Consider the following 18,683-nt stretch of genomic DNA (forward strand, 5'->3'; position numbering starts at 1 on the left):
GGCTGTATGGGATTTATAGGGTTTGTCTATACGATATGTGGACCAACCTTATCAAAGATACCAGGTAGGGAAAGCTTATTAAGAATGCAGATGCTCTACTCCAGGCCTAATGAGTAAGAATTTCTCAGTGTGGGGTTCAGGAAATCTGAAATGTGAACAAATTGCTCAGAGATTATTCTGCAAAATACATTTGAGAAACACAACATAAGGGTACAGGTCTTGAAATCTCAAAAACAGAGATTAGAATGCTTTATGCTGTTTTAACTGGGGTTAGCCAATTAGTCCCACTGGGCTTGTTTTCTCATCTGTAAGATGAGGATTGTAAGACCTTGTTCATCAAGTTGTTTAAAGGATTGAAATATGCATGTAGAGATTTTCATATTGCCTAAACAGAGGAGAGCTGCATCATTACTGGGTGTTTATATCCCAAAATCTAATATGTCTTAGGCAAAAATTGTGACTAGCAAAAATTATGGTTGAAGATCATGTAAATCTATGATAGTAACCTATGGTCACAGTTATGCATCATGTTGGGGACAAATGTATGGTCTTTCACCACATATATAACTAAGAATCTCCCTGAACAGTTAGAATAGGTTAGAGTAGCTAAACACCATGTAAAGTAGTTGGCTTGTGCTTAGAAGTCGTGTGCTATTAAAACAAACACATAATTTTTTTTTATTTTTAATTTATTTTTAATTTTTTTTAAAGTTTATTTATTTTTGAGACAGAGAGAGACAGAGCATGAACGGGGGAGGGTCAGAGAGAGAGGGAGACACAGAATCGGAAGCAGGCTCCAGGCTCTGAGCCATCAGCCCAGAGCCCCACGCGGGGCTCGAACTCACGGACCGCGAGATCGTGACCTGAGCTGAAGTCGGACGCTTAACCGACTGAGCCACCCAGGCACCCCACACATAATTTTTTAAAGTATGTATGTATGTATGTATTTAGAGAGAGAGAGAGAGAGAGAGAGTGCGCGCGCACAAGTGGGGGAGGGGCAGAGAGACAGGGAGAGAGAAACCCAAGCACAGAGGCCAACCGAGAGCTCCATCCCATGAACTGCGAAATCATGACCTGAACCTCATACTGAGAAATTCTTATTCATTAGGCCTGGAGTAGAGATAAATGGGTAAAAGTTACATCAACAACAAAAATTGAGGCAACGTTAAGTGTGGGTGTCAAAAATTTCTTTTGGTCCCAGTACTCATGATTATGTAAGCCATAACTTCAGGCAGGCTTTTACAAACCTGGCAATACTGGCAGGTATACAAATTATGGCAATACAAATTATGCGGGGAGTTAAAAAAAATCAAGGGGTGCCTGGGTGGTTCAGTTGGTTAAGTGTCCAACTCTTGATTTCAGCTCAGCTCATGATCTCACAGTTCCTGAGTTTGAGCCCTGCATTGGGCTCTGTACTGACAGGGTGGAGTCTGTTTGGGATTCTCTGTCTCCCTCTCTGCCCCTCCCCTGCTTGCCCTTTATCTCCCCCTCCCCCCAAAAAAATAAATGAATAAACATTACAAAATCAAGGTGGCACGTATTTCTGTTTATGGATAAATGGCTCTGCCTCTTACATATGCATGCAGATATCAATATTTGGAGGAGTTTTCTGAGTCATCATTTGTATCTAAATCCTTCCACCAGGCTAAGCACAAATGCCAGATAACGTCACTTTGAAAGATGTCCTTTCTCTGGTGTCTACTCACAAGATTTCTATCCAGGTAGATAATTCAGGTTCCTGAAAGATTGATCCGAAGTGTATCTCAAGCCCCTGCCGGAGATGAGAAGTCAGAGAGAAGTTGTCTGGATGCTTGAGAAGAGCAGAAAAAGGGATAATTCATATGCTGGATGGTATAGTAAGCTTAGATCCATTGGTTGGCTTAAAATAATGTTCATTAAAACACAGTACCTGGCACATGCAAGGCTTTCAATGCACACTAGTGAATAGTAGAATCAGATTCTTAAAATTAGAAAGAGCGTAAACAACACCTAAATGAAGCAGAAGGCCTCTGAAGAGGCTCCTCCCATAGTGTTCATCCAGCCTGTGCCTGCCTCTCTCTAATGATAGAGAATTCATTACACCCAAAGACAATCTACTTAACAAGAAGTTCTTTATACAGAGATGGAATTTATTTCTTCTGTTTCTTGTTCTTCTCTCTGGGACCAAACAACAAATTTAGTCCTTTTTCTACAAGGGAGCCACCAAACATTTAAGGAGAATTAATATATCACTTTAAAAGTCTCATGTAGAAAAAACATCTTATGTAGACCAAATATCTCTAGTTTCTTTAACTCTACTCCAAATCACAGAATTCTGTATTGGAAGAAATATATTAAACAATGTACAAAAACTCTTTAATAATGCAGGCATCTCCAGAAAGTTCATCAAAAGCATCTATTCAGCTTCGTTTCTACCACAAAAGCTCTGGCTGTTATGGATGAACTGTACCCATTCCCCCAAAAGATATGTTGAACCTAACCTCCAGTACCTAGTACCTCAGAACACGACCTTATTTGGAAATTGAGGTGTTGGAGACATAATTAGTTAAGATGAGATCATGCTGGAGTAGGGTGGGCTCATGATCCAATAGAACTGGATGTGTCCTTACAAGATGGCCCTGTGAAGATACCAGAGACAAGAAAGGAAGAACAGTGAGTGAGAACATCTTGTGAGGACGAAGACGAGATTGAGTTATGCAAGTCAAGGAACACCAGAGACTGTCGGTAAAACACCAGAAGCTAGGAAGAGACAAGGAAGGATTGCCCTACAGCTTTCAGAGGGAGTATGAGTCTGCCAACCCCTTCATCTTGTACTTCTAGCTCCAGAACTGTGGGACAATGACTTTCTATACCCAGTTTGTGGTACTTTGTTACAGCAGCCCTAGGAAACAAACACGTTGGCTTTGACTATATTTTGAATTTTCTTTTCAGAATGATACCGACAGCATTATTCCACATGGTAATAATCAGTAAAGCAAGCAAATGCTAAAGCTCTTCCATCTAAGTATTTCCAGCCCTGAATTGAAACCAATTTCAAACAGTCTATGAACTCACATACATGTTGTCAAATACATGCTGCAGGGGAATGAATCTCCTAAGCTACTTAGCTGTACAAATATAACTAACATTATTTTCCTACAACTTGATTTTGAAACAATAGCTTTGCTGAGATATAATTGTTACTAAATTCACTATTTTAGTGTACATTTCACTGGTTTTTAGTACATTCACAAAGTTGTGCGACTATCACCATTATATAATTTTAGAATATTTTCATTACCTCAAAAAGAAACTCCATACCTAATAGCAACCACTCCTCACCCTACTCCCTTTCCCTAGCCCCTGGAAACCACTAATCTACTTTCTGTTTCCACTGATTTGGCTATGCTGGACATTTCATATAAATGGAATTGTATACTATGTGACTGGCTTCTTTCACTTAGGACTATGCATTTAAGGTTCCTTTATGTCTTTTCATGACTCAACAGCTCATTTCTTTTTAGTGCCAAATCGATTACATTGTCTGGATATACCACAGTTTATTTATCCAACCCGATTGTTTATCCATGTAATGACAGAGATCTTGGTTCCTTTCAAATTTTGGCAATCATGAATAAAGCTGCAATAAATACTTGTGGGCAGTTTTTTGTATAGGTATACATTTTCATCTCCTTTGGGTAAATACCAAGAAGCATGATTGCTGGATTGTATGGCTACAGTATGCTTAGTTTCATAAGAAACCTTCAACCTGTCTTCCAAAGTGACTGTGCCATTTTGCATTCCCACTACCAATGGATGAGTTATTTGTTTATTTTTTAATTAGGTAACTTATCTTTTTATTATTAAGCTTAAGAATTTTGAAAAATCATATTCTGGATACAAATGCCTTATCATTCTGACTTCTGGGCCTTCTTAAGTTCTCTGGACATTGATGCCACACCTGCATCTCTCTTGGCCATATAAGAAAAGCATTCTGCTGTTCCAAATGCCATCCCATGGTGGGGAGTTTGGGGACTCTGTGGTACTCCTAGGTCTATCTACAAAGAAATACACCTACAGTTCTTTTGTGTTCTATGGGTCTGCCTCCATGGAAGGTGGGAAAAACTGGCTCTTAAATTAGCATGCTTTTTATAATATTTTGTTTAGATCATGAATTTTGTGCCCTAAGTCATTCAGGTTCTCTAAGTTTAACACTCAGAAACCAGTCTTTAAAACTCAAACTCTTCTCTCAAATTATTGTTTCTGCCATCAACATTACAATCTACTTTAAAATTCTAATGCAAGGATTTGAGCCCTTGGCTACTTGTGTCCCTGATGCCTCTAGTCAAGTTTGAGTGGGAACAGGGCCCAGGACATAAGGATATAATACTACAAATATTATGTTGCTACACATGAAGGGTTTCCAAAAGCAAGCTGAATTTAAACAGGTACAGACCTGTATAGGTAGTGAAGCTCAGTGACAAAGAATAAGCCAAGAGTCATCTGAAGAATGATGAGCAACTTCTCCTTGTGTTCCCTCCGGAGTCATGGGTTCTGTAGGTGTTCAGGGAAGTTAAGGTTCCAGAAACATAATTAGAAGTAAATATTATAGAGCAGAATCTATTTTAAGGGTATCATGGCATCTCATAGTCTCATGGAAACCCAGGACCTGAAAGTACATAGGCCTCAGGAACAAAAAGCATCAGGAACTCACATGTAGTCATATTTTTCACCTTTTCTGGTCCACCAGATTTCTGAAAACTTTAAATTTTTGCATCTCCTAGTGGTATTTAAAGATACCTTGTCTTTCCAAAATAACCTTCCAAAATTCCCAGAAAATGACAGTTTTCCAACTTAATATCAATGAAACCTGGCCAGGGTGGGTCCCACTATAGGAACAAAGATATTTCCATGGTTACCAGGCAGAGGGTGTGGTGGGGATAGATAAAATTTAAGAAAATTATTTTTTGCTTGGCGGACAAATCTTTTGGGTGTTCTCTTTGTTGTTCCTGACTATATGTAGTTGTTAAGTCCATCCTTCTTAGACCAGCATATGAAGACCTTGAAAATATCCCTCCAATTTATTTTTCCTACTGCTGTTAATCTTTATACCCCAAGTCTAGCAGCTACCAAACTGTTTTCTCTTTATTGAATCCACTCTGTTCCTTCTGGCCCTGTTAGTTTTTGCATTTTTTTTTTCTTTGTCTAGAATACCTTTTCCTCCCTAGTTTGGTAATTTCTACTCGTCTTTTAGCTAAGCTAAAAGCTGAGCATTACTTCTAGAAGCATTCTTGATTTCTAAAAACAGAGGTTATTGCTCTTTGAATGTTTCACTTTGTTCACACTGTTCTAGACCCCCTATCAGATTGTAGTTGTCATGTAATTTGTCCCCTTTCCCTACCAACTAGGACATCCTTACAGGCAAGATTATATATTGAATGTATTTGTCTCAATGGCAGCTCATCTTTGGCCGGCACATAGCAAAGTCTCAATACATTCTCACTAGTCCTTTTATTATTTTTCTGTTTCTCCCAGGCTGAAATCATCTCAGTACCCCAGCTCCCCAGACTATTAGCAGACAGAAAATAAAGTTTGATTCATTTTTATCTTTGCTCTTTGTTCTCTTCTTTTTTAAATGAAAATGTAGCTATGGCAATGTAATTTAATTTCTGCTTCTCCTCCGTTAAAAAATAATAAAAAATATCACACACATAAAAATGAAAAACAATACAGCACCCACACCATCAAACGGAAGTAAATGGTAACAGAATCCAAGAATAAAAATCCCCTGAAGGTTGCATTTTTGAGCTTGGTGTAGGAGTTAGGAATAATGGATATAATTCTGGTTCCCTCTAGCAGTTTTTAATTTCTGTCTCTCAGTTCCAATCAGAAAACAGGCAGTTGGTTCATCTCCTGCCCTTTCTCCTCACCCCATTTCTTCTCTTTGCTCTCTTGCCCCCCATGTAAAACCAAACATAGTTTGGGAGGCCAAGAATGACGGAAGAGGAACATTCTTTTCCCCTTTTTCTTCCTCTTCATTTTCTCCCAGTCTTCTCCAAATTCTGTTTGGGCTGGTCCTTCCCCCCCTCCCATCTTCATCTGATGGAAACACTTTAACTTTTGTCTCATTCTACTGTGATTTTTACATTCATGAGCAGGGAAGGTATACTTTTAAACGTATGGATTTTTAAAAAAAAGTTTGCGAAGTTGATTATTAGAAATGCAAATTAACCATTCGAATTCTCCAAGTTTTTAAGCTAGAGTAAGCCGGTCAGGTCCATTTTCCCTGCACCTGGGCAAAAATGCATCTGAATTCCTACTAAGTGGATTTATAGGCTGAAATCTAAGTTTATCTCTCCAACTATCCTCTAAATCCTGAAAAACAAAACCAGCAAAAATGTATACATGCTTATTAAGCATTCAAGGAAGATATGAAAAAAGAGCGGAAGCTTTGAGCAGTGATTCCCCCAGTTTTCTGAAACCCAAAACCAATAACCAAGGCCAATCAGTAACCCTTTACATTTTTTACTTATAAAATAATACAGATAAAGAATAGGAGAGGAGAAAAAAGGTTACATTTTAAAAGAAAGTATAAATCTTAAAATGAAAAAGTTATCGGAGGTAACAATGCAAATGACATCAGAAAAGAACAAATCTAGGACTGGCGAGTCACATTACAGACACGCCTCCGCGTCCCGAGCCCACGCAGCGACTTTGAGAAGACTCCACCTTCAGGAACAATTTCATTGGAGCTCACCTGCCCGCTCGACCCCACCCCGTTTCCTCTGCCGCATGCGCACTACAGGCAAACCCCTGTGGCCTCCTCTCGTCACCTTCCCCACCCCCGAATTCCAAACTCGGATTGGTCTAGTCCATGGGTCCGCCCCTTAGACTCAACCAATGCAGAAGTCGCCTCGGTGCTCCGCCCTCCCTGCCGGCAGTGTGCGGCCGCGTAGCTCGCAACCCTGGGCTGCAAGTGGGGATGGCGGCGTTTGCGGCGACTGCGGGGAGGCTGTTGGGGCTGCGTGCGGCTGGGACAGAGGGACGGTTGCTTCGGCTGCGAGGCGCGGGGCTGCAGCGGGCCTTGTTGCAGCCCGCCTCGGCCACTGGAGATGCGGCACAGAGGCGGCAGGTGGCTCACTTCACTTTCCAGCCCGACCCGGAGCCTCAGGAGTATGGTGAGCTAGGGGCTGCCCTGTCTGCTCCTGGTGCAACCCAGACTCCCAGGCCTGTGGGCGCCTCGCCAGGAGTGCCATCCTGCTCGTGTCGGCGGCGGCCGGCAGGCTGATCTCCTTGCATCTTGGTGTAATTCCTTCCCTGCTTTCTGGAGCCTCCCTACTATAGGGTTTGATTGTAGTTTCCACCTCGCTCTATTTTTGTGACTGAGCAACCCACGAGAGGCAGCCCCTCAGAACCCTCGAGTTGGGTGAGAGGGCATGCCGCGGTCTGGAGAGGTCGAGGGTGGAGGGATGGTGCCCAGGGAACCCCTCCTTTTCTCATTTCTCCATCCTCGCTTTCTCAGCCGTGGCCCTAGGTGTTGTCTGTTTGTCCGGAGCTGGGCCATTAACTACAGGTAGCGGTATTTAAAAGAGAAATTTTTTTTCTTCTTTTTAAAATTTTCTTTTATTACTTTTCTTTTCTTTCTTTCTTTCTTTTTTCTTTCGTTTTTTTTTCTCTGCTTTGGCAGAGAAGAGGAAACGGAAGGATTAAGTAATTGAATTGATTTTTCCCAAGGTCTTAAAACAGGTTGTTCTTAGACATGGGAAAGAACCCAGGTTTTCCATTTGAGTCTAGCAATGAGCCTGTGCTGGACTAGGCTGCCATTTAGCCAAGGAGCAGGTAATTGGTGAAGGTGACCGGAAGAGGAGGCCACTAACACTCTCATTGGTAGGAAGGGCGCTAGCAAACTCTTCACAGTATGACAACTGCATGACTTTTACCATTTCTTCTGCAAGTTTTATGTGATCTCTGAAAGATCGAGTGTCTATTATCAGAACATTGGGAACATTTACCTTTTCTTTGTCTGATAACTTCTCACATGCTAGAGTGATATTTTTGGAAGGGTGTCTGTACTTGTGAATAATAAGTGTGAACATATATTGAGTGCTTACTGTAGGCAGGTACTATGCTGAAAAATTTACATTTGTTATTTCATTTGATGCTTAGCACAACTTTTAAAAGTGAGTAATGTTAACTGAGGTCTTGACATAGTTTGTCCAAGGTTACACAGATAAGTTAGTGATAGCTTCTGCTTTGGATTTTAATTATTCAGATTCTAGAGCTTCCATTCTAAACAATGGGCTATAATGCATGTAGAAATAATTTACTAAGAGGTGTCACACTTTTGTGAAACAGTAGATACCATGGTGAGTAGCAAGTTTTTCTCACCAACAAGATGAACCTTGAATTCTGTCTTCAAAGCAAAGAAACTTTAGCCCAATACTTAAGGAATAGAATACAGTTCTTCTTCATCCCCCACCCCCCTTCCACAACTGTGAAATTACTAAAGTCCAGGTAGAATGATAATCATGTTTATATGTTTGTTCTTATTATAAAAATAATAAACACATGTTACATTAATTTGGATAATAGAAAAAAGTAAGAAAAAGTAATCTCACCACCCACTACTATTTGTAAATACTGCTAACATTTTGGTGTGTATCCTTCCAGGTATTTCCTTTCAGTTTAGTAGAATTAAATTTTCCTGTAATTGTAGTTGTTTTTTTTTTCTTCAATATATGAAGTTTATTGTCAAATTGGTTTCCATACAACACCCAGTGCTCATCCCAAAATGTGCCCTCCTCAATACCCATCACCCACCCTCCCCTCCCTCCCACCCCCCATCAACCCTCAGTTTGTTCTCAGTTTTTAAGAGTCTCTTATGCTTTGGCTCTCTTCCACTCTAACCTCTTTTTGTAATTGTAGTTTTAATACAGATACAATCTGCATTCTTTAGTCAGAGGTATTTTCCCGTATTATTGCATAATTTTCATAACCTTCTTTAGAAGACAGTGTGTTCCGTGGAGTAGAAACACTGTAGTCCAGTGGTTAAAATCTTGGCCCTAGAATCAGATTGTCCTAGGATTGGTTTTGGCCCTGCTACCTATGCCTTTGGACTACTCACTTACCCTCTATAAGCCTCAGTTTCTTTGTAAGTAAGGAGTTACTAATAATACGTACTTCACAGGTTGCTATGAGGAGTAAAGACAATTTTGCACAATGTACACAAACCAAGTTTTGTCTAAGAAACACTCATTAAGTGGAAACTTTTAATAATTACCATTATGCTTTTGTTTTACACTTTTGCAGTGTTATAAACAATGCGGATAGAAACGTTTGTGGATAGAAACGTTTCATGTATCTTTTGTGTATCTGAGATTATTTCTTTAGGATAAATTCTAGGGATGAAATTTCTGACTCAAAGATATGAACAGTTTAATGGATTTTTAATGCAGAGTTCAAATTATCAGTTTATATTTCCATCTGTGTGTATAAGAGGGTGAATATTGGGTGTCATGATAAAATCATGATTGTGCTGTGATACTGTGATTTATAATAAGAAATACACATTGGTCTTTGTCCCCTTTTCCTGGCACAGAGCTCCTGAAACCTTTGAAATTTCTTTTGATGAGAGTAATAAAGATGTCTTGTTATGCTGATGGTAACTTTTTTGGAAGCTCCTTGTTCATCTAAGGGTGGGAGCTGGTCACTAGAGGAATCAGTTGTGAGATTAGAGGGTTGGGACTTTCAGTTCTGGAGGTTCTGGAGGTTGAATGCATTTGATCAATCATGCCTACGTAATGAGGCATGCTGTGGAAACCAAAAAGGATGGGATTTAGAGAGCTTTTGGGTTGGTGAATAGGTATTGGGTGAATAGAGGATTGGGGATAGTGGCATGCTCAGAGAATGTGGGAGCTCCATACCTTGCCCTATGTATCTCTTACACCAGGCCGTTCCTGAGTTACATCCTTTTCTATTAAGCCAGTAATCTAGTAAGTAAAATATTTCTCTGAGTTCTGTGAGCCATTCTAGCAAATTAATTGAACCCAAAGAGAGGGCTGTTGGGACCTCCAGTCAGAAGCACAGGTGACGACCTGGATTTGCAGCTGGCCTCTGAACTGGGAGGTAGGCACAGTCTTACAAGGACTGAGCCCTTAATGTGTGGGATCTGATGGTAGCTCCAGGTCAATAGTGTCAGAATTGAGGTGAGTTGTAGGAGACTCAGCTGGTGTTGCAGAATTGCTTGGCTGTGTGTTAAAACACACACACACACACACACACACACACACACACACACAGGAATTGGTATCAGAATTGTGTGTGTGCACACATGCTTGGATATTATGTGCTCACAGCATTTTGTTTTAATATATATTTGTTTTATTTCTATTAAGGAATAGTTACCAGATATTTGTTTGCTATATTTCTTTTTTCTTATGAATTGGATGTTCCTTGTTTTTGCACATTGAAAAATTTGTATGCGTGATAATCTTTTTCTATCAATACTGATCCTATGTACCATTATTGAACAACTGCTATATTCCCCATGTGTGGTGGACATCAGTCTATAACCCTCACAGTAACCTTGTGACCTAGAGAGTATTATGCTCATTTTGTACATGGGAAAATTGAAGCTCAGAGATGTTAGTGGCCTACCCAAGTCTGAGTAGTGGCAGGGCCAGAATTTGAACCCAAATATATCTACCTTTAAAGTCTCCCACACTACTTTTGTGTTAATGTTTTGTATATTAAAGATATTAATGAAGATAATAACTCTCTGTCTTTCGTGGATGCTGCAAATAGATTTATTTTTAAAATTTTGGTTACTTTGACACATGATAAAGACTGCTTAAATAGAGTGATGGGCAAGGTTGACTCTGAGGAGGTGACATTTAAACTTCACTGTGAGGAATGACAAAGGAACTACCTCCACAAAGACCAGGGTAGAACAGTCTTTTCCTGAAAGAAATAAGGACAAAGAATGATGAAATCCCTGAGGTGAGGTAAGCTCGTTCACTGGTGACCAGGGAAAGCCATCACCGTTGGGGAGATAGGCAGTTCTCAGAAAGATAGGCAGTTGTTCAAGGGTAATGAAGAGTCCTCTTTGTGAGAATGAAGGTCTTCTTTCCAGTATTAGAATTTGTAGAGAAGGGAACAACACAAGTAAAGAGAGGCTAGAAAGCCTAGGGTTTTATGAGGAATGAGAAGTAGTGATTTTATCTAGAGGAAAAAGGGGAGGGGTAGAAATAAGTTTGGAAAGCCAGAAAAAAGGTTGGGGGGGGCGCGTGGAGAAAAGATTGAATGTGGCTAATGTAGCTGACACTGTGCCGAGTGCATTACACGCAGGTTCAGATTTTATTCTGTGGGCTGTGGAGAGCCGTTGATTGTTTACAGGCAAGAGAGTGACTTGACGTGTGCTTGAATGAGATTCTTGGGAGAGTTTATAGAATTGATTAGGAAAGTAAGGAGGCAGAGATCAGTTAGAGGGATGTTGTACTGTCCATGAGAGAGGATGTAATTGTTTAAACTTGGGGAGTGCCAATGGGAATAGTTGTGTTTTCGAAGGAATTGGCTGCATTTGGTGCTGTTTTGCCCGTGGGGGCTAAGAGAAAGGGGTATCAAAGATGACTTTGCCATTTCTAGCCCGGGAGGCTGAAAGGATGGTAGAGTAGTGGTATCACTCAAATGAGGGATACTGGGGGAGAGGAGAGTGGTTTTGAAGAGAGGATGACTTAGGTTTGGATATGTTGATTGGATGTCTTAGTCCTTTTGGGCTGCTGTAACAAAATACCATAGGCTGGTGGCTTGTAAACAACAGTAATTTATTTTTCACAGTTCTAGAGGCTGGGAAATCCAAGGTCAAGGCATTGACAGATTCTATGTCTGGTGAGGCCCCGCTTTCTGGTTCTCAGTCAGCTGTCTCATCACTGTGACATTGTATATAATGGAAAGAGTGAGGGAGCTCTGTGGGGTCTCTTTCTAAGGGCACAAATCCCTTTCAGCAGGGCTCCACCTTCATGACCTATTCATCACCCAAAGCACCCCCCCCCCCAAGTACCATTATATTGGGGATGAGGTTTCAACATACGAATTTGGGAGGGGAACACAAACATTTATTCTATAGCATTAGCAGTGTTGGCAGAATATAGCATCCTGAGGTCGGCTAGTCTGAGTGCTAGTCTGGCACCAAAACAACCATGTCAAAAGTTGGGACCTTTGAGACTAGATAATTCTCTTTGTATCTCTTTTCCCAGTCTTATCAGAATTGCCCCCAACTGTGTCCTTCCTTTTTTCTCTTCCTACTGTGTTTCCTTATTCTTTATCATTGCTCATCCAGACTTCTGCACGGCACCCCACCAAATGATAATAATGATGACAGAAGACACTTTTAATAAGAGGTCACCTGGTACCAAGCACTATTCTGAGTGCCTTTCATGTAGCAATTCGTTTAATCCTCATATAACAGTGCTGTGGCAGGTATCCTATTATCAACCATATTTTACAATGAAGAAACTTAGATACAAAGAGGCTAAACTTCTACTTTTTGACACTTGGGTGATGGGTATTAAGAAGGGCACTGGTTGTGATGAGCACTGGGTGTTTTATGGGAGTGATAAATCATGTGAAGCGAATATGACACTGTATGTTAACTCACTGGAATTTAAATATAAACTTAGAGAAAAAACCCCAAACTTCCCCAAGTGACACTATCTGTACGAGGTGAAGCCAGGCTTCATTTTTAAGTAGTGTGCTCAGTTTGCTCTAAGAGGCCATGCCCCTGAGCTCTCAACCACACTGTCTTTTGCATTATTCGTACAGTTTCTTCACACCACACTTTGCCCGCTCTTAACCCTACCTCAAACCTGGCTTTCCCCAAATTTGTTGCATCTTTTGTGTCTCATTTGAACAGAGACTCCTGTCCTCCTTTATTACTGTTATTTACCCACCTTCAAGTTTCTTTACTTATGGTCCAGGAACTTGCTTATTAGTTTCTCACCTCATCCCCGCACCTTTTTTTCATTTCCAGTGTCCAACACATTGATTCAGTAATTCTATACACTACTCAGTGTTCACCCAGATAAGTAAGATCACCATCTGTCAGCATACACCATTATTACAGTATTATTGACTGTATTTCCTCTGCTCTATTTTTCATCCCATTCGTACTCCATTTTTGCTATCATTTGGGAAATTGCAACTTTCTGGAGGCACTATTGCACGGAAGCTGAGAGCTGGGGTTCTTAAGTCAAACGTGCCTAAATTTGAGCCCCACTTTACAACTTAGCATTGTAAGATTGGCCGGGTTTATTAGTCTTCGTAAGCTTTCTTTTCTTCATCTGTTCTGCCTCAGAGCATCGCTGGGGGGACCCCGCGAGGTAAGTCATGTAATTATTGGTGCCTGGTACGGGTTGTGCTAGATTCGGTCTCCCGATTCTAGAGTAGATGCTCTTAAATATTTGACCTTTGATAGTAATCGTCTCGCTGAATTCCCACACTGGCCCTAGACATTAGATATTATTCCTGTTTTATGGAGTAGGCAATGGAGTGTCAGTGGTTAAGTAACTTTCCCAATGGCCTCACAGATTCCAGGCCAGGCGTACATGATTATGCCAGTGTGTGTGCTGCCTTCATTGCTCTGTGTTGCTCCCCAAGAACACATCGGGGCCTCTCCCTGCCCCTGATTTTGGACATTGTGTGCATGCGTGTAGGTTTCTGTATTCATTCTGTGCATTTTAGTTTTCTTCTGGCTGCCAAACTTTGTGCTAGGTGCTTAGCACAAAACACAAATGTGGATATGCACCTGTCCTCATGGAATTTAAGTCTAGTGGGGGAGATGGACGAAAAATAGCAAGTAAATGCATACTTAAATCAATCCCAATTGCAATGAATGCCCTGTAAGACATGTTCAGGTGCTGGGAAAGAGAATAATAGAGACCTAACAAGGCCCCTAAGAAGAGGTTAGTATTTGACCACCCTCTAAGCGATCAGGAAAGAGTATCCAAGGAGGTGTGAAGGAGGTGCGAGGCAGAGGACCCAACATGCGTGAAGGTTCTGACGTAGCAGGGAGCTTGCTGTGGTGGAGCTGAGAGAAGACTCAGGTGGTGAGCCTTGGGGACAGTGGTGCAAAATAGGGCTTTTGAAGTGAACAAGGATGAGATCAAGCAGGGCTTTGTGGATGTGATGAGGAGTAGGGCTTTATTCCAGGTGCAGTCAGAGAACTTGGAAGAATTTTGAGCAGAGGAGTAACATATGCCATGCATTGCTTTTTAGGACTTCTTATAGCAGTTCTTTGATGAATGAGGGATGAAGGAGTAGAAGTGAGGAGGTGGTACTCTGGTCTGAATATATCATTTCCCCATTACTATGTTGAAGCCCTAATCCCCAGTGTGATTGTATTTGGAGATGGGGTCCTTGGGAAGTAATTAGGTCATGAGGGTGGAGGCTTCGTTAATGGGATTAGAACCCTTATAAGAAAAGACACAAGAGAGATTATCTCTCTACCTTGTGAGGATACAGCAAGAAGATGGCCTTCTGCAAACTAGAAAGAGGGTTTTCATCAGGAACTCACCTTGATTTTGGATTTGGCAACCCCCCAAACAGTGAGAGATAAGTTTCTGTCGTTTAAGCCACTCAATCTGTGTGGTATTTTGTTACAGAGGCCAGAGCTGACTAAGGCCGTTAGGAGATGTTTTTCAGAAACAGGAAAGACATGGTGAGTTCTGGAATTAGGACATGGTTGGTAGTACTAGACTTTAAGCTATATGTTGGAAGTAATATATTTGGAAGCTGGATTGGATGGATTGAATATACAAAATGAATAAAAGGAAGACATTCAAGGATGCTTCCTCAATTTCTGGCCTGGATGCTTGGGTGGAGGATAGTGCTGTTCGCTGAGAAGCAGAAGACTGGTTTGGGGAGCAGACATCAAGCCTTCGGTTGTGTGCTTACTGAGTTAGAAAAGCCTGACACCCGAGTGGGGAATTGGTGATGGTTGGATATAAATCAGGAATTCAGAGGAGGAGTCTGGATTAGAGATACTCATTTGGGAGTGACCAGCATACAGAAGAGTTTAAAAAGCATTTAGAGACTGAGGAGAGAAGTGTCCAGCTAAAGGGAGGGAAACAACTGTAGTTTGTTATACCATGACATGAGTTACCAGGTGCCCTGAGATGGGGACCCAGGGCTCCTAGCCATAGTTTCTTCAACTTTAAGGCTTTCTTAGGTCCTCCCAATGTTGGCCTTAGGTGGCAGCCCCCTCCCCCTTTACTGGCACCTTAAAAAGGCATTTGTGTTTATAGATCCTTCATTTATATTTTAATATAAAAGATCCTGTCCCTCATATTTGAATGCTCCATGAAACTTACTTTATGGGTTAGAGTTTGGGAAACCCCATAGTAGGGATTAGAGTGGGTTAGAGGTACATTTCTGGCACATAGAAAGGGATTCCTGAAGAACAGGCATCTGGAGGGGTGGAAGAAGTTCTGTTGGATGAAAATAGGTAGTTTCTTAGGCATCTTGCCATTTTACAGTGTGGTTAATGCCAGATTATGCCACTAAAATCATCCATCATGCTTCAACAAGCAAATACTGATGGTCGTGTTTGTGTTAGGCACTAAATGCTGAGGTTTCTAAGGAATATGACATGAAAATGCTGTAATACACATCAAGGACTAGGCAGCTCCGAGGAGGGCCAGTGCTGAATGTGCTGGCAGAAACTTCGGTTTCTGAAAGTAGACCCTAACTTTCCATATCATAGCTGTGTATTTTTTAAAAATGTTTACTCTGAGAGAGAGAGAGAGAGAGAGAGAGAGAGAGAACATGAGTCGGGGGAGGGGGAGGGACAGAGAGAGAGGGAGAGAGAATCCTAAGCAGGCTCTGTGCTTACAGTGCAGAGCCCAACGGGGGCTCAGTCCCACCAACCACAATGACCTGAGCTGAAATCAAGAGTCAGGTGCTTAACCGACTGAGCCACCCAGGTGCCCCCATAGCTGTGTATTTTTATTTGTTCAGGATCTAACTACAAACATACTTACTGTTAAACATGCCCTGCTGTTGACCTGATTTATTTCTAGAGACTGCTCCTTGGGCACTCATTTGCCATTTTTGTCTTACATGCTCTAGCTGTGTGGAAGGCTTCTGTCTTCAATGCTACTGCATACTGAGTAGTTAGTCAGAATAACTGAAGATGCCATAGCAGTATCACTTCTGCCTCATTCCCCTGCTCCTGCAGTCTGACTTTGAATTGTAACACTGGTAGATGTTTTATCCTACTGTATTTCTTTCTCTTTAAGCAGTCCATTAGCAATATGCTTTGTAGATTTTATCTTTATTGAACCAGCCTCATATGTTCATTTGTGCGGTCATTCCACAAATATTTATTGAGCACCTGCTACATGTCAGACATTGTTATGAGCACTAAGCATATACCTCTGATCAAAAACAGATAGGAATCCCTGACCTCTTAGGGCTCATGTTCTATTGTGTTCCTATTGTGTTCTGACCCTGCATTACCTGCCACTTTATCTTTGCAGCAGTGGTGATGGCCTATTTTTTCACATGCTCTACTTAGGATAATTTCGAGTGAGTAGCTTACTTCTAGCCATAAAGCTGTCTTACCAGTGGGTGCCCATTAGCTTGTATCCTTGACTAGGGAAGTTGAACTGCTATGTATATTTTTGTTTTGTTATAACTTTTTATCTGGGAAAGAAGAGATGTCAGTCTGGTTTAGTAGCTTTTTATTAATATTGGTAATTGCATGATTGGGCAGCAGTGTTGAATAATTTTTAAGTGCTCATAGTTACATGTGCTACAGGCACATACTTTGTCATGAGGAACCATAGGCATATCTTACCATGGTCTTTAATGTAACCTGTAGGAGAATAAATAATTCTAAGGGAAATAATTATTTGAAATGATCTTACCTGTGAATAATTTGTGATTTCTTCCTGACCCATTCACAGACCATACTGCCACCTTAAAAATAGTTGGGAGTAGATGTTACTATATTAAAATTATTTAAATCTTTTAAAAGCATCTGGTAGAATAGCAGTTAATCCAACCCCCTAAAATTTTGAATCTATTTGAAAAATATTCAGGAGTAGAAGTTTTTGTGCTTACATGGAAATAAAACCTTTAAATACTCTTATACATTGTTTTCATACAAGATGAGTCAATTCTTGGTGGTAATTAAGCAATACTTTCCAGATTTACTTGGTGTGTTTTTTTATTGTTAAAGTCTTTGCTTTCTTTGTACCTAAAACTTGTCGAATAGCGATGAAATAAGATGTCCCGGAGGCATTCAGGATTAATTCAGATGGTCGGCATACTTGAAATAAATATCACCTTAGGTGTTTAGGCATTTTTATCCTCCTTAGCTCCTTAGCTGTGAAAATCATAATAGACAAAAAAAAAAAAATCTGACTTTAGGAAATGTATGAAATGGGAGAAGGAATGGGAATATCATGGCAGTCAGAAAAAAAGTTTTCCCTAAACCATTATCACCTGATGCTGGGTACCAATAAACACTATTAAAGAGTTTTTAGCGAATGGAGAAGGATTAAAGGCAAGCATCTATTTAAATGATATAGCCTTAGCCTGAAGAAAAATAAATTTTGAAGTTATCACAGACATGTGGTTTGATTATGTATCCTTTGATATAGATGGCATAACAGTACTGTACTTTCTTGAATGAATTCCCATTATCCCCACCAAAAATAAGAGTAGAAACAGGACTTTATTCTTGGCACAGATGGCAGCAGGGCATTTTTGAGTGGATATTGCCAAGACTTGAAGCCTGGGCATTCAGCAGTGCGGAAGGGGTCAGAGCAGTTAAGAGAAGGTTGAGCGTCAGTGGATATTGGGAAATGGAAGATGTCATAGATCAGAGCCTGCTGTGGATCCAGGCTGGGCTTGGGACAAAGATGAGTCTTCAAGAAAAGGGTGAGTGACCAGCATGTGTCATGGCCAGAGCTAGTGCTGTTGTGACCCACATTGTGAATTAGATCTTGGCTTTTGGGACACAACAAGTTACCAAGGAGTACAGAGGTTAGATGGGACAGTAGTCAGGGTAATCAGCGGTATTCAAGGGATTTGCTACCAGCATGGCTAGCTATGGGTTAATGTGAAGATGGCCTGTGGATCAGAGAAGATTCAGGCAGAAGCCTCTCTCCATCCTGAAGAGTACTTTGGGAGAGGAGCTGACCTAAAGTTCTGGGATGTCTGTAGGTCCTGGGCAGCACCAAGACTTAAATCTCTAAAGTATGATGTTTCTGAGTTCCAACATTTGGAACTTTATTAAACAAAGTTTTCTACCATTCAGAATAATGCCAAAGTCAAGATGAAGGGCATGGAAAAAGTCCAGATTCTAATAATAAATAACTCATATTTGTTCAGCACTTACTGTGTTTGGGCACTGTTCTAACTTTACATGTATTGTTACATTTAACCATCCTATCTGTCTATTTAGGGAACTAGAAGTTGGCTTGCAGAGAGTCTACTTGAGCAGTGAGACAGTAGGAAGGACCAAGTCTGGTGTGTTGAGGCATGGGACTATAGTATTCTCTAAACACCAGCCTTCCTCATTGTTTTATGGCCCATGACCATTTGCTGTTACTGGCATATTTAACACGTGCCTTGAGTCACGTGTATTTGTCAGGGATATATATATATATATATATATATATATATATATATATATATATATA

At 40.7% G+C, this 18,683-nt stretch overlaps 1 protein-coding gene across 5 annotated transcripts in view; it reads left to right on the top strand.

Moving 5' to 3' along the window:
• The first annotated feature begins 6,915 nt into the window (after positions 1 to 6,915).
• The window catches only part of BCKDHB (branched chain keto acid dehydrogenase E1 subunit beta), a 203,337-nt gene continuing 191,569 nt past the window's right edge, over positions 6,916 to 18,683 (top strand). For all 5 annotated transcript variants that reach the window (XR_007462762.1, XR_007462764.1, XR_007462763.1 and 2 more), the window contains exon 1: positions 6,916 to 7,157. Coding sequence is in view for 2 of the 5 variants with exons in the window: in XM_049653936.1 (XP_049509893.1) it covers positions 6,962 to 7,157 (196 nt within the window). In the remaining 3 variants the exon portion in view is untranslated. The remainder of the gene's footprint in view (positions 7,158 to 18,683) is intronic.

The sequence above is a fragment of the Panthera uncia genome, assembly GCF_023721935.1.
Source record: "Panthera uncia isolate 11264 chromosome B2 unlocalized genomic scaffold, Puncia_PCG_1.0 HiC_scaffold_24, whole genome shotgun sequence".
Taxonomy (NCBI): Eukaryota; Metazoa; Chordata; class Mammalia; order Carnivora; family Felidae; genus Panthera; species Panthera uncia.